The 14,898-nt window shown below is 37.7% G+C and overlaps 1 protein-coding gene across 6 annotated transcripts in view; it reads left to right on the top strand.

Annotated features, from left to right (window-relative positions):
* Positions 1-14,898, top strand: part of ptprt (protein tyrosine phosphatase receptor type T) — a 311,147-nt gene that overhangs the window by 235,302 nt on the left and 60,947 nt on the right. For all 6 annotated transcript variants that reach the window (XM_081606784.1, XM_017304835.2, XM_008408309.3 and 3 more), the window contains 2 exons: positions 4,946-5,100; positions 13,636-13,716. In XM_081606784.1, coding sequence (XP_081462910.1) covers positions 4,946-5,100; positions 13,636-13,716 — 236 coding nt within the window. The remainder of the gene's footprint in view (positions 1-4,945; positions 5,101-13,635; positions 13,717-14,898) is intronic.

The following is a 14,898-nucleotide window of genomic DNA, read 5'->3' as shown; positions in this document are numbered from 1 at the left end:
TCCTTTAATGCACACAGACCTCTACTAAGATTTGGTCCTTTGTTCTTTAGCTGGCTGCAGAGAAAGTCTTCCTTATCTCCGGTTTTGGGGGAAACAGCCAAAGAAAACAGCTGTTTTCCAAACACAGTGGATATGTGAATGTTTGGCAAATAATTTGGATTTATGCGGAGAACAGAAAAATCTGGGAATAGTTAAATGTGTGGATACTGACCTGAGAGCATGCTGGGGTCCACTGCTCAAAAACCTAGAATAACCCAGGAAACTCAGAATATTGTTGATCAGTACACATTATTGAAATTACCAAATGGTCTTTGACAATGCACATCCATTCTGGTTCAAAATGCAGCCACTGTAATCGTTCATTCACCCACTCAATCGCTAAGGGAGGCCAGAAAGAAAACACAAAACAAAAGCACAGAGAGAATTTTGTTTTTAACTATTTAATATTCACTGAATAACTTGTAGAGTGGACATGAACCTTTGTATTACTAAAGTTAGCTGAGGTTTCTCTTGAAAATAAGAGCTTATGTCTCAATCATGCCATGCTGTGCAAAATACATTTGTCTTGCATTGGCCTTTTTGAACTGGCTTTGCAGAGACGGCTCACTCCATCAGAAACACATGCAACGAGGCGGCATCGTGATAAGTCACAGAGGAACACGCCGACTCACTGCCCAGCGTGGACCAGCAGCCCGACACAACCGACACGTGCAACACTCAGAGGCGAAAAGACTGAATGTCCAGCACACACAGCTCAAATATTTGCCTCTAGAAACACACATCAGTACAAGAATCAATGCTTATGCACAAACACACCGTCCACTGTTTGCCATTTGTGACTCTTTCAAGCTCTTAAAGTCAGAAAAATGTGTTGATGTGCTGATAAAAAGAAGGTCTGGCTATTTGTTGGATTAGTTCTGAGCAGCTGGGATGTTTAGTGGACACATTATTTTTTTTGTTTTTATTGATTCCTAAATTTTAAGCTTAAAATGTTTCAACGAATCCTGATGTTTTAAAAAAGTAATGCCTGTGTGGAAACAGTGCTCTGGTGCTGAAAATGGATTTAGTTCATTCTTAGCATTACAAAAGTGACTGAAAATGTATTAGCAGCATAATAAAAGTTATAAATCAAATGTTTGTCACTTCAAGGAGATATTTTCTCTCACTTTCACCAAATATAAAAAGAAATTATGTGGCAAATTATGTTTTTATATATTATTAGTCTTAAGACTTGATTAGTATCTTGATTCCAATAATTGTCTGTAAATATTCGCATTTTAATTGAGAAGTGCAGAGACAAAATAAGCAACATTTTCAAGTAAAAATACGTATTGTGCTGCTAAATTAGCACAATTAATTAATTAGACAGATATTAATTGTTTAAATCTGTTAGTTGGGGTTTTCAAACATCAGATTGGTGCAAAGTGCTTTGAAATCATACTTAAAAAAAAAAAAAAAAAGTGGACTCTGACAATAGCCTGTGCTGCTGCCACATGTTTAGCATTGAGATGCTAGTTTATGTAACTCCTACAAGAACAACTTCAGCATCCCATCAGATCATTTTTTGAAGCATAAATTAACCCCCCGTCGGCCAAGAGAAATGGTTTTGTGGATGTTGCCTGTGCGTCAGATTTATGGGAGTACCAGGAACACATGAATACAACAGTTCCACCCAGGATCTTTCTATGTAACTGATTAAATGCAAAACAATTTTTAATGCGCTAAAATCTTTGTAATTAATTATTTGAAATGAACACATTAAAGTTCCAGTTGCAGTTATTGTAATACATGACATTTTAATGTTCAATATATTTATTTTATTGTATTGAATTGTATCTTTTGTATCTTTTTTTTAAATTTTAATGTTACATTGTACATGATGTATTCTACAAAACTAAAGACAGACAACATATGACTCTATGAAAGGTAAAATAAGTGTTATAAATTGTTTGTGCAAAATTACACCAGTTACACAGAGACAACTAAACCAGTTTAGGTCAGTTATTTAGTTAGCTACACAAATTGTCTGCTCATGTTAGATCCATCTGAATCCACAGGCTTGTAAACCTTTTATCTCTGCAAACAGAAACTAAAGTTTCACATGCCCAGTTCTTCTGAATGATGACAGAGTCTGAGCGTTCGTCTCTATCATATCAACTCATAGATATTTAATTGCTTCCATTTTTTCAGGGTTAAAACTTCTTTTGTGCTTGTAGTTTTTATCCTAATTTTTCCACTGTTGAAGTCGTCATTTAATACTTGAGTATCGAGTAAAACAGCACGCAAACGCCAAAGAAAAACTTTGAAAGACCTTCAGAAAGTCTGAAGAGCTATTCAACAAGACGAAAAGAGCCTAACAATGTCACTGCCTTGAAATTAAACTTATAGAGCTTCTGTTAGGTCACACTTCACTGCAGTACTATTGAGTAAATGATTTATTCAAATGTGAAAAGATGAAGAAACATAATGGCTTCCTATTCACTGGTTTTACATTTCAAATTAACCCACAGCAAAGGCCAAGCTGCATTTCAATCTCCATGTTTATGATTAGACTTAAAAAAGTTTGTCCTTTGTAAGAAGTGGATGTGCAACATGAAGGAGGATTTGGGTTAAAACTAGTTCAAGCATTTCACCTGGCAGGTCAGGACAGAAGCAATAACCTCACTCAGATCAGGTTTTGTTGTTTTTTCCACAGCCTCACTCACGGCAAACAAACCAGCTAATTACTTCATAAGTTCTGTTACGAGTCACAGATTTTACTTTGCATTCCACATACGTTCATTTCATTGAAGCACTAATTACAAAAGAAAACCTGCTGAACATATTTCACTGATAGCTTTTGTTGAATTTCATACGTCTTGTAGGTTTAGATGCAAAATTTGTGAAAATCTTCTCAGCACAAGACTTGTGCAGCAACGAGAGACGTTAAAGCTTTTATTAACGTCTTCAACACCTAATTAGAAAATGAACCCTGTTAATGTAAAACTTTGCAATATTGTCTGGATTCCCTGTGAAGCAAAATGCTTGCAAAGAATCCATGAGGATATTTTATTGGTGACTACAAAGACGCTGCTGGGTGTTTTAACAGACCCTGCAGCATATGAGAAGCCATGCGGGTTTCTAGAAGTTTCGTAAGTTTGGAAATGTGCAGAAGATTTGAGTCCAAGAGATGAAACTGCAGAACAAAACAGAACAGGCAGCTCATTTACACGGCTGGCTCTGAAGAAGCAAAGTTCTTTTATGATGAAGCGCACTAATTATCACTTCCAGCATTTTTAGACTCAAAGTATTTCTGACTTTTCAAGACAATTCACACAAGACGAGATGAATGTTGTGAGTCTAGTTTGATGCCTACTGCATGATTTCCTTCATGGTTTCTAAACCTCACGAGGCTGTAAAGGTTCATCAGTAAACGACTAACACATGGGACAATATCTAACTAGTACAGCTTGGTTCAGATCTATAAATGTTCTAAATTACCTAAAAAGTTTCTTTCTCATACTAATACTGTCATTTGGTAATTTCAGGCTTGGAGCCTGATCATGTGTTTAGGGAAACTGGAACATATTTACTGAAAAACGTCTCGACTTTGAAGAGCAGCAGTGTTACAATGTTGACCTTTCAACAGTGAATCGTATCGTCTTTCCATTATTGTGCTTATTGCTGTAAAGAAAGCAAAAATAATCACTGCTTTCATGACTAGTTGGGATTATTAAACAATGGGATTATTAGTTTGGAAACATGAAACAGAAACTCTGCAGGCAAACAGAATAAAAGGTAGCAACCAGGATACAGGCACATCACTGCATGACTGATTATCTTTCAACCAGCAACAACTTATGTAATCATGGTTGCAGAAATGATGTTAGTCTATATAATGGGATTTAAATCATTAGCGACTAAAACTGTCCAACATACTTTAAGTAAGACGGGGAATTATCGCCTTTGAGGAAGAAATGTGGGTGAAAAATAATTGTAAATAATCATGGAAATGTTTGGTGAATTCAAATCGAAGACGACCAAAAGCAGAACTCCAGGCTGGGTTTATTCCTGACAGTAAGAGCATTTCCACATGCAATGTGAAAGGAACTCGAGGGATTTGGACTCTTCTTCAGAGAGTGGCGCAAAAATGAATATCTGCAAATCTCAATAAACTGAAGGACTGTTAAGAAGGCCCAAATCCCTGCACAACAAAGTGATGAGGTCACAAAAGGAACGTAAAGTCACAGCTTCTGAAATTTGACTTTATTTTTAACGTGTATTAATCTCTGTGATGTGAAAATCTGGTGGGGACTAGCTGACAGTTTCACGTAAGCGTTCAACTGCCAGAGCTTCGAAGTAAATTCAGTATCTCATTTAAACACTGAAACTTTGTCGTTGTAACGAGATGTAAAACCTGTTAAAATGAGATATCTAACACCAAAACATATTCTCTTTTAAATAAGAAAGGTCGGAACAGTAACACAGCAATACTTCCTGGGATTTTTAAATGTCATCTAGAAGAAACGGAGTGAGGAGGAGGATCATAGTGAGTCTCTTTATGCCCTTTATGTAATCAGTCAGAGGAACATAATATTATATCTCCTTATAGAGATTGTAAAGAGATTTTCTCATTTTAGCGAGGAACTCTCGTTAATAATATTTCTCATTTGGAAATAAATGAATTTATTTCCAAACTGACAGTTAAACGTTGCCAACTGTTTACATCCTGGTGTGTCGAACTGCTGAATTTAAAGACGGCCTACTCAAATCGACAGATCCTTTATTCAATGCGTTGCAGTATCTGTATCTTTCATCCTTAAGTCTTCATTCTGTGCTCAATTCACTTCATTTCACCTCTCATCAAGTTTTATCTCTCTGTGTATAAACATAAATATAACTCGTAATTCACAAACTTGTGTTGACGTCTGTTTAGATTTGTTTTCCATGTTTGTTTTGCTCATAGGAAGTTGGCCAAAAAGCAGAAGGAAACTGCGAGCAGCTCCACCCAGCAGAGGGAGATGGGTCCGGTCACCACGGCTGACAAGAGCACCACTAAAGTCAGCACCTTGCACAAAGACGACCCGTTCTCCACTTCCAGCCCAGACCTCAACGGCTTCAGTGAGTAAAACTCATCCGTTCTACATGATCAAGGTTGTTACTGGCAGCATCTGGAGAACATCCATCCATCCATCCATGTTCTTACACCCTTGTCCCACAGTGGGGTCGTGAGGGTTGCTGGTTCCTCTCCAGCTAATGTTCTGGGCGAGAGGCGGGGTCACCCTGGACAGGTCGCCAGTCTGTCGCAGGGCGACACAGAGACACACAGGACACACAACCATGCACACACACACTCACACCTAGGGGCAATTTGGAGAGGCCAATTAACCTGACAGTCATGTTTTTTGGACTGTGGGAGGAAACCGGAGTACCTGGAGAAAACCCACCATGCACAGGGAGAACATGCAAACTCCATGCAGAAAGACCGGGGCCGGGAATCGAACCCAGAACCTTCTTGCTGCAAGGCAACAGCTCTACCAACTGCACCACTGTGCAGCCACCATCTGGAGAACAGTATCCGTAAATTATTCCAGAAACCTGAAGACGAGCAGGAATGCACCGAAACACTTCAGTACCGATCCGATACGGAAAAACAGCACTGACATAAATGTAACATGTTCCTGTTTTTAAACACAGACATGCATGTATTGAATTACTAATTCATTTGGCCAGTACAGAACATGTAAAAACAGCCCAACTTCAATTTGCTCAGTCAGTGAAATTATGGCAACCAATGTAAAATGAAGAATAAAGAAACTGACAAAAACAGTAAGTTCACTACGTTGGTGAACGTAAAATAAACAAATCTTCTTTCAAATGGTCCTGAAAGTACAAATAATTACCTGCAAAATTTATTGAATTAATTCTAAGTATAATGTGAAATAAATTTTGAAGCATTTCATTATTTAGAGCTCAAAACATAGAATTAGACTGAATAGATCTGCCTTTATTCATCTGAAACTGTCGCTGGTACCCAATCTAGATTTCAATATCAGGACCAACAGAGATATTAATATCGGATCAGGACTAATGGATGAAAAAAGCAAGAGTTTCCTGTATTCATGTCCCTCTATTGGCTGGTTCTCTGTCAAAACACACATTAATCGTGTTATTAACCAAACTAACAGACGTTTTGAGTAAAAATAAAACTTTAAGGTGAGCAGATAACGCAGTACGTCACAAGCTTCCGTCTTACTTTGAGCTTCTCTTGGACATAACTGCCTCTTCCACTCGCAGATTGCATCTTGCAAAAGAATGGACTGCCTTTTTCTATTTTTCTTCTTAGAATTACTCATATTTGTGTGTCCGGTATAATTAGACAGTTGCTCTCAGGCGGGCATTTTTCTCTTGTAAATGTCACGCTGGCCTTTGGGGGAACTTGGCTTTTGAGAGCTACAGGTCCAGTTTAATGCTGGTCATAACTGCCTGCACTCTTCTTCTTAACTCTCCGTACTGATGTACAGAAATTGTTCCTGCGCTGAAAACTGCAGACTGAGTGATGTTACATTCGTTGCATTTTGAACATTCAGGTTCAGTTCATTCGTCTACATTTATACACTACAGTATGTAGTTTTGGATAAACTTTTTCGCACATCTTTATATTGACTTTTTGATTAAATTTTTTTTAATGCTGGGTAAACCTTTCAGTTATCAGTGTAAGTGTAAAAATCAGAATGATGGTTTTTGTTGGTCCTTCGGATGCTGTCTGTTCATTTATATTCACTAATAATTCCCTGATTTCTTCTTAGAACAGTTCAGTTTACTTAGGGTTCATTCACACCAGCCCTGTTTAGTCCACTTTAATCAAACTCTAGCTTGTTTGCAAAGAAAGTCCAGTTCATTTCAGGACGTGTGAATGAGCAGCTAAACTCTGGTCCTTGTAAAATCGTAGGTCTTGGTTTGGTTGAACTGAACTCTGGTGCTGTTTGAAAAGCAGAAGCAGGAATGCAGACTGTAGTGGACTACAACATGGTGCATTCTGGGTAATTACAACCAGAACAAACACGAGAGTCTAGCTCTGGCAGAAGAAATGGCTCTTTGTTTGTTTTTTTTACCAAAGATCTAAAATCTGACAATGCTCCATTTTTGTTTACATTTTGTGAAGTTTTCCTCAGTGTCGTCTTCAGAGGGTTTTGTGACTTTTTTAAATTTATTTTTTGGTGTTCTTGGCGCGGCGCCATCAAAGTCGAGGACGTGGAAGATTGTTTGACACAATGCAGTGAGAAAGAAACTGCAGCAGCTGAAATCGTTACGACGTTGGTTCTCAATCAAACCGAGCCGACCGACTGTGAAACTCCCCCACGTTAAATTACACACAATGTGTAATTACACACAGGTGGACAGAGTTTAATTATCATGTGACGTTAGAAGGCATTTGCTTGTGCTAAATACAAATGCACAGCATACTCAGCACATTTTTGTTTGTCAAAAGTTAGGACATTTTGTGACATAATGAACCACTTGTTCAAAAAAATCACAAAAAAATAAAAATACGGGAACTGTGGGAACTGCATGAAGTAAAAAGTTACCCATAACAATGTCACAAATTAGTGTCCTCCTATCTGTAATTCAGCCTTGGTAGTATTTTTTCTGAAATGGACAAACATTTACTTGCATGCAGCATTCTCTGCCAGGCTCGGTCCTAATGAGACTGAAAGCGCTGACACAGAGAAGGGGACCCAGTAATATTTCTGCAAGGAGTCTCACAGGGCAAATAACCTTTTTGTGTTATTGCATTCTCACCCAGTCACCAGCTATCTTCACAGGACATTGCTGTCAAAGCAGATTCCTCTTGGTATGCAGGTACACTCCTGACTGTATTAAAGCTGGGCTGCTTTTTGGGGAACATTAGCATACAGTGGTGGTTTGCATAAGGCGAGAGGATTTTATCACCAAGCAGGAGGAAATATGTTTGCTTGGATGTATTAGAAGTGTGAGACAGAGATAAAGAATGAGAGAAGTGATGGAGGAAAGGGAGGATAATAAAGAGAGGATATAAAACCCACAGCGGGGAAGTGATGTCATCACTAGGCTGCAGCCAGCCTGGCCTCCGCCTTCCTACACAATCCTGCTCGATTCTCATCTCCCTTCAGTTTTCTGTCTGGGGTTCCTCCCATTGAGCTTGACTTTTGTTGTTGAATTTCAGTGAATGGAAGAAGAGACTTGCAGCTTTGAGAATTGTGTAAACTATTATAAAATGCTAAATAAAAACAGAACAGTAGTTTTAACCAGCCATGTTCTCTCATGTTAAACTTGCATCCCAAACATTTACGACTGACCAGTTCTGCTCCCCACAGAGCGATTCACCGTCTGCTCTAACAGGTTTGTTAGTAGAAGACATTTCTGGGTAGTCAGTCAAATGATAGCTAATTAAGAAAGCTGCTTAAAATTCCTTAATATGCCAAGGAGATTTTTTTTTTTGGCTCATATTTTATCTAATTCTTTGAAGTGATGATTCACTTTCTTGTCAAATAAGAGCTTGTAACTTAATATTCTATATGCTGTAATTGAGTAATAAGCTGAATATTTTTGCTAGTAATTAGATTTTTTTGAGGGAAACATTTCTTAAACTGATTTTTGAGCTTTTTTGTGCAAAAAGCCCATCTGAAAACCTGGTCAAAACACACATGCAACAGTTTGTGGAACTTTAATTTGAAGGAGAAAAACATATGTTACTACTGTTACATGGACTGATATGCAAAAACTGAAATTCAGCTGCCAATAAGCACAAAGTGTTGTAACACCAGAGAAAACAAAATAAGAGGCATTGAGGTAGAAAAGATTCACAGAATCTGCTTCTCAGAAAGGCAGAACCATCAGTTTCTAAAAACTGAACGAGCCCCGGTACATTTTTGTGTGCTTGGCAAATACGTGAGTTATTTCTGAGATCCAGAGGTTTACAATCAGGACTGAGTGTTCTCGATAATGTCAACCCCCAAAACTTCAACAATTATTCTATTTTATCCAAGAATTTAATTATTTTCACTGCAATTTCAGTACAATACAAATTGCATCTGAGAAATGTTCAATTAAACTAAAATATCCACCTTTATAAATATATGAAACATGTGGAAATTAATAAAAAGATGATTAAAAAGGAGATGAAAACTGATTCTAAAACAAATGTTTCACCACGTGAATAATGGCAGCTCATTATTATATTTTCAGACTTCCGTAACAATTAAACATGATGGCGAATTGAGAGATTTAAACCTGTAAAGCCTCAGCCTGCTTAGCTGAAGACCAGCAGCTTTAGATCTAAACATCTGATTCATAATATGTGAATCAGATCCATGAGCAGGAAGACAAATTCAAAACTTCCTGTTTTACAGCAAAACGCTTCATTTACAGCAGTGGTCCCCAAACTACGGCCCGCGGGCCGGATCCAGCCCGCCTCCACATTTGGTCCGGCCCCCTGAACAATACCAGAGCATTCAGATTTTTTTTTCATATATTGTATTTTCCGGTTTATATGTGGATTTTTCTTCAACCACCAGGGGGCTCTGTAGCAGGAAGTGTGTCCTGTAAACTGTGGGTGTTTTGTTTTGCATGGCGCATTGCTGCCATCTGTTGGACTTTTGGGGAACTGCTTGACTTTTATGTTAATTAATCAGTTCAGTTGTTTGCTAGCGGTAGAGCAGATGAACACGTGTTTGTTATGAACGCCGCATTCCAGGTCGAATTCTTCTAATTAATGCAAGTAGCAGCTTATACTTCAAAACGAGCCTTTATGTGAAAGTTTAAAGTTACTTTCCCTCAATGGAACATATACTAGTCAGTCCCAGTGACTGTTTCACTAACGGTTTTTGAGTAAAAACCAATCGAGTAACGCACAACAATTTCCGGCAGCGCAGGTGATAACCGTGTAACATTTTTTCTGTTACAAACTGACTCCGGCCCCCCACCAGAGAAGGGAAAAGTTATGTGGCCCTCACAGGAAAAAGTTTGGGGACCCCTGATTTACAGTAAACACTGATTAATCAAATAAACTCAACGTGCATCTACGGCTGCAACACGGACAGAATTTATTTAAAAATAAGTAAAAAACTAGAATGAGGAGACACTAAAGTAATAAAGATATGAGGATCTGGTGACTGACAGCAGCTGGAATCAACGCGGCTCCATTTCTGCACAGCCGTCTCTATAAAAACATATTTTTAGAGAGAATTATAATGAAATCCACTCCACTTAATTAGATTTACATGGAAAGTCTTAATAAAAATCTGTATTTTATTCGTAAAACATGGTTAAACTGCTCTGACTGATTATTAAAAGGCTCTTCAGTCAAATATTTTCTGTAACGATTTTAACAGCATAAAATCATTAGTAAGATGAATATTAAAAAAAACAAGCTGTAGCTACAATTCAGAACCATTGATCTAATTTACTGATTTAAATGTATAAAATTACTATAAAAGTATAGACAGAAATGCATATATACACATATATACCACACACTAAAACCAACTACATCTCACATTCAGCAGAAACAAACTTATCAGATGTAGAGGGAGATGATGGTGCGAGCAGAAACGGCACAACGCATTAAAAATAAGGATAGTTTTGGACTCACTTCATTTACGTTTTAAGTTTTGAGGTCTACATTTTGATCTAGAAAACTCCATAAACTGCTTTTAGCCTTAAAGTGGTGGTAATTTAAAAGAAATGCCGTTCTGCACTCAGAACAAAGTTCTTTCATAATTCATAAAAACTCAAATGCAGACCTGCTGTAAAGTCCTGATTGGTTTCACAGATCTGTGGTTTGTCAGTTTAATAACAGCCTCTTCAGATTTTTGACCACACAAGACAAAAAAATGTATATCTGAAATAGCAGGTATGAACGATAAAATGCATAGGCTAGCTGTCAGAGCTTATTCCGATTATTAAAATGTTCCAGTTAGTCTCCCGACAGTTCTCATTTTAACTTATTGAACATGTGTCTGGCATTATTTATTTATAGACCCTACAGTAATCTCTGGGTGTGTAGAAGAGGTGGTGGATGTGCATTGGTCAGAGTTAAAGGAAGGAAGTTCTGATAACGAGCCACATTTATAAAAAGTGACGTGTCCACCTGAAGGTCCCCACTTTGCTCTGTAAACTGGTGACTAGCTTCACAGCCCATCCTTGGGATGAACTTGTGCCCAAGAGTTTGTTCAGAGCTACTTATTGTCTTTCCACCAAAGCAACGTTTGCTGCTGTACTGAACAAAATGGAAGATTGCTAAAGTGAGTCTCTCACAGTTTGCTGCTTCTCCAAATATTTGTTAAAGAATCTCAGTATCTTAGTGAAGTCCAGGAGTTTAAGTCAAAAATTTCCTTCACTTATAACGTGTAACGTGGGACGAGTGTCTTGTTATAAGTGAAGGCATCTGTCAGTAGAACTATCCATCCATCCATCCATTTTCTTGCACCCTTGTCCCTCAGTGGGGTCGGGAGGGTTGCTGGTGCCCATCTCCAGCCAACGTTTCGGGCGAGAGGCGGGGTCACCCTGGACAGGTCGCCAGTCTGTCGCAGGGCAACACAGAGACACACAGGACACACAACCATGCACACACACACTCATACCTAGGGGCAATTTGGAGAGGCCAATTAACCTGACAGTCATGTTTTTGGACTGTGGGAGGAAACCGGAGTACCTGGAGAAAACCCACCATGCACAGGGAGAACATGGAGACTCCATGCAGAAAGACCCCAGGCCGGGAATCGAACCCAGAACCTTCTTGCTGCAAGGCAACAGCTCTACCAACTGCGCCACTGTGCAGCCCGTCAGTAGAACTAATGCTTTTTAAATCAATATTAAGGAAATATTGACTTGCAACAAGCTCCTGTATCTTGTTGAAAAGGTAGTTGTCGGTTAGTTTTGTCTTAATTTCAGTGTAATAATATATTTGCACTGGCGACTACACCCAAAGACGTTATGGTTTTGCAGTGAAACAGCTTATTTTCTTTTTTATTTTAGTAACAATCACTTTGTTTACTACTAGGGTTGTGTAATGATATCGATTTTGCGATATATATCGATATTTTATTTCCTAGAAAAAAAATTGATATTCATCCGCAAGTATCGTAACATCCAACTGTCACCTGCTTCGCTAGGAGAGTGATCAGGTCATCAGGTTTAGAGTGATTCCTTCAGATGTTAAGTGTTGAGGTTAAAAAGGTATCGAAACATGTTTTCTCACCACTTCTTTGATTCGTTTTGTCCAGCTGTCGACTTTAAGTCTGTGTCCAACCAGAGCCAGGTATTGTGTAGTTGGTGCTTTTATTCAGTTTTCAGTTAAACTAATTCAATCCAACTCTATAACAGTCACAAAATGTCACTAAAATCACTCTGTCCCTCTAAAATCTTTCAGAAAATTGCAAAAGTGTATTGAATTATATTGTTTGCTTAATATCGCAATATATATTGTATTGTGAGCAGAATATTGTGTATCACATTGTGAGATTATTGTATCACTACAGCCCTATTTAGTACAGGCATACATTTTCCATTTTCCTCAGCCTGCTATTTTACAAGTTACTATTTTGTGTGCAAGTAAATAGTAAATAATGCAAACTATTTTGTACGCATTTAAAGCATTAAATGCCTTGTACTAAATGCAAGGTATTTAATGCTCCTTAAGCAGGTTAGCTAATAAAAGCAAAGCTGTATGCAGACTGACTAAACAGCTTTGGGAGGTTTTGCTATTGATAAGTTATCTGGTGCTTCAGCTGCATCGATGATCCCTAATGAGGGATCTAATGTCTTTAGGGATAACTGCGATGCTTGGTGTTAACAAGCTTCTGGAGAAGTCCACCGATTTAATGATGGCGTCGCCTCAACCGCTCTGTCATTATTACTGCAGCTCTTTGGGAGATTTGTCACTTGACCTTTAACACACTGCGTGTCTCTTTGGGTAGCAGAATGAGTCGAGGCGTTGACCTTCTTGGATATTTTTCTGGTAGCTTTTACTGAACAATGTGTGACACTTAATGATGATTTTTGTGCTTCTGGTTTGATTTGATTTTCTTTTTTAGAGCTAATCAAAGACTCGTCCACATCCCCAACATGTTGCTTTTTGAAGATGTGTAAATTATTTCAAGTGTTTTCCAAACTGAGGTTCTAGCTCCTTGTATCCAAATCCAATTTTTAAAATATATTTTTAACATCCCTGTTTTTACTATTTTATTCTCATTCACTCTTTGACTAGTTAAAATCATCGACCCACGCTGAGAAACACATCAGATTTAAGTGTATGTATGCCCATTGGCCTGTAATCACTGTTGTGCTTCCAAATTCAATATCGGTTGCATCAGAGGTGCCATTAATGCTATCGAACTGCTCCACATGCTACTGAAAATTGATCTGCCTTTGTTGATGTTTTTATTGTTAATTGTCTCTGAAACTCGACTGTTGATTTGTAGATAAGGTCACTCTGGTGTAAAACTGTTTTCTGGCATTTTCTTAACCGATTCTTTTTTTTTTCCATTTCTGCCTCATCTGAAATGTTCCATCTTCATTCATGTCTTTCTTTTGGCCCCTGCTGTACTTCCACACTTTTTAAAATAATGTCATTGTCCTTACAGTCATATTTACACTTGCCTCTCCTCTCCACAGCCTCCCCCTCCCCCTGCTCCTTCTCTGTGCAGGGAAGCAAAACGCTGCAGAGCAAATCCCTGCTGAATTCCTACTACTCAGGTACACTCAGACATTATTTTGCACATTGACATTTTTTTCCTAATCTCTGTAGATGCTTAGGCAACATTTCTGTGTTCATTTCTTGTGTTTTTCTTAATGCATGTTGGAGGAGGGAGGAGGAGTCTTGAAGATGCTGCTGCTTAATTTTACTTGCCTTTAACTAATCCCTCTCATTATGAACTCATTGTGGACTAATTGGAGCTTCCTTTTTAAATTAACTGTTTACAAAGTTGAAATCATTTCATTAAATACAAATACAGTGAAATAATTGTGTATTTTCACAAAATCTGTACCAGTTATGTCCAAGTAGATTTGCTGCCAAACAGTCATACTTTATGTATAATGTGAAGTATTCACCTTAACTTCTTTGGGACCTCGTCTCCAAAGAGTTTTCTTTTCTCCCACTCATCCGAATATAAAACCTTCCTCCAAAAGGCGTTTGGCTTGTACATGTGGGCAGCTGCACATTTCAGCTCTACTTGAATGAGAATGAGCGCTGTTGCATAAATCCTTCTAATGCTGGCAAAGAGAAACTACCAGCTGTAGTTAATCATGAATATTAATTTTGTTCTTGTCAAGCTGAAACCCACCAAAGAACCTTTTTGCACTTCTTACAAAGAAATTCAGTGATTATTATTATACAGGTACATTTTAAAAAAAATTAAATATAGGGAAAAGTTGAATACTTTCTGTCAGCCTAACATTTCTGGCTTTTGAAATCTGATCTTATGTAATATTCTAATTGTGTGAGTCACTGAACTTTGGGTTTTCATATATCTGTAATCCATATTCCTTAAAATTGTCCCTATTTGCAATGGATCTGCATATGACTTTCACTTTCTGAATGAATGACAAAAAATGTTCAACTTTTTAAAAATATTTAAAACATTTATATGAGTTTTCTATACATATTTTAGCCTGTATGTGTAATTTACAGAAAACCATGCAATATCTTGGCATTTAAATTATATGACAGCAAGTTATTTAAAGCCCTAAAATAATGACATTGGTTTGTAAATGTTTTATTAGAAAAGTGTTTCTACTTTTTACCAATTTGAGCAAAAAAAATTACAATGAACTCTGGATTTTTCCAGATCAAATCGTCTCAAAATGTTTTTAAAGCGATTTAAAGATTTGACTGTCATTGAAATGTTCAAATTGAGTATTTTGGCAGCAGATAGA

Source organism: Poecilia reticulata, chromosome 5 (genome assembly GCF_904066995.2).
Source record: "Poecilia reticulata chromosome 5, P_reticulata-male-v2, whole genome shotgun sequence".
In the NCBI taxonomy this organism is placed as follows: domain Eukaryota; kingdom Metazoa; phylum Chordata; class Actinopteri; order Cyprinodontiformes; family Poeciliidae; genus Poecilia; species Poecilia reticulata.
The sequence above is the reverse complement of the archived record's forward strand: the minus strand, read 5'-3'. Positions and strand labels throughout refer to the sequence as shown.